Source organism: Eurypyga helias, unplaced genomic scaffold (assembly GCF_000690775.1).
Source record: "Eurypyga helias isolate BGI_N326 unplaced genomic scaffold, ASM69077v1 scaffold27447, whole genome shotgun sequence".
NCBI classification, from domain to species: Eukaryota; Metazoa; Chordata; class Aves; order Eurypygiformes; family Eurypygidae; genus Eurypyga; species Eurypyga helias.
Window position 1 is genome coordinate 1581 of NW_010262770.1, and position 205 is coordinate 1785.

Below are 205 nucleotides of genomic sequence, written 5' to 3' on the forward strand. Positions count from 1 at the left end.
CCGTCTTCCCAGGCAAGCCTTGCGACCCCGCGGACCGGCAATTCAACACCCTCATCCCCTGGTGCCTGCCCCATACTGGCAACCGGCACAACCACTGGGCCGGGCTCTACGGGCGCCTGGAGTGGGACGGCTTCTTCAGCACCACCGTCACCAACCCCGAGCCCATGGGCAAGCAGGTGGGTGCCGTCGGATCCATCCCCTCTGC

General features: G+C 67.3%; 1 protein-coding gene across 1 annotated transcript in view; it reads left to right on the forward strand.

Annotated features, from left to right (window-relative positions):
• The window catches only part of LOC104512746 (DNA (cytosine-5)-methyltransferase 1-like), a gene marked incomplete at its 3' end in the record, with an annotated part of 2218 nt that overhangs the window by 1546 nt on the left and 467 nt on the right, over window positions 1-205 (forward strand). The window contains exon 6 of the mRNA XM_010155845.1: window positions 18-176. Coding sequence (XP_010154147.1) covers window positions 18-176 — 159 coding nt within the window. The remainder of the gene's footprint in view (window positions 1-17; window positions 177-205) is intronic.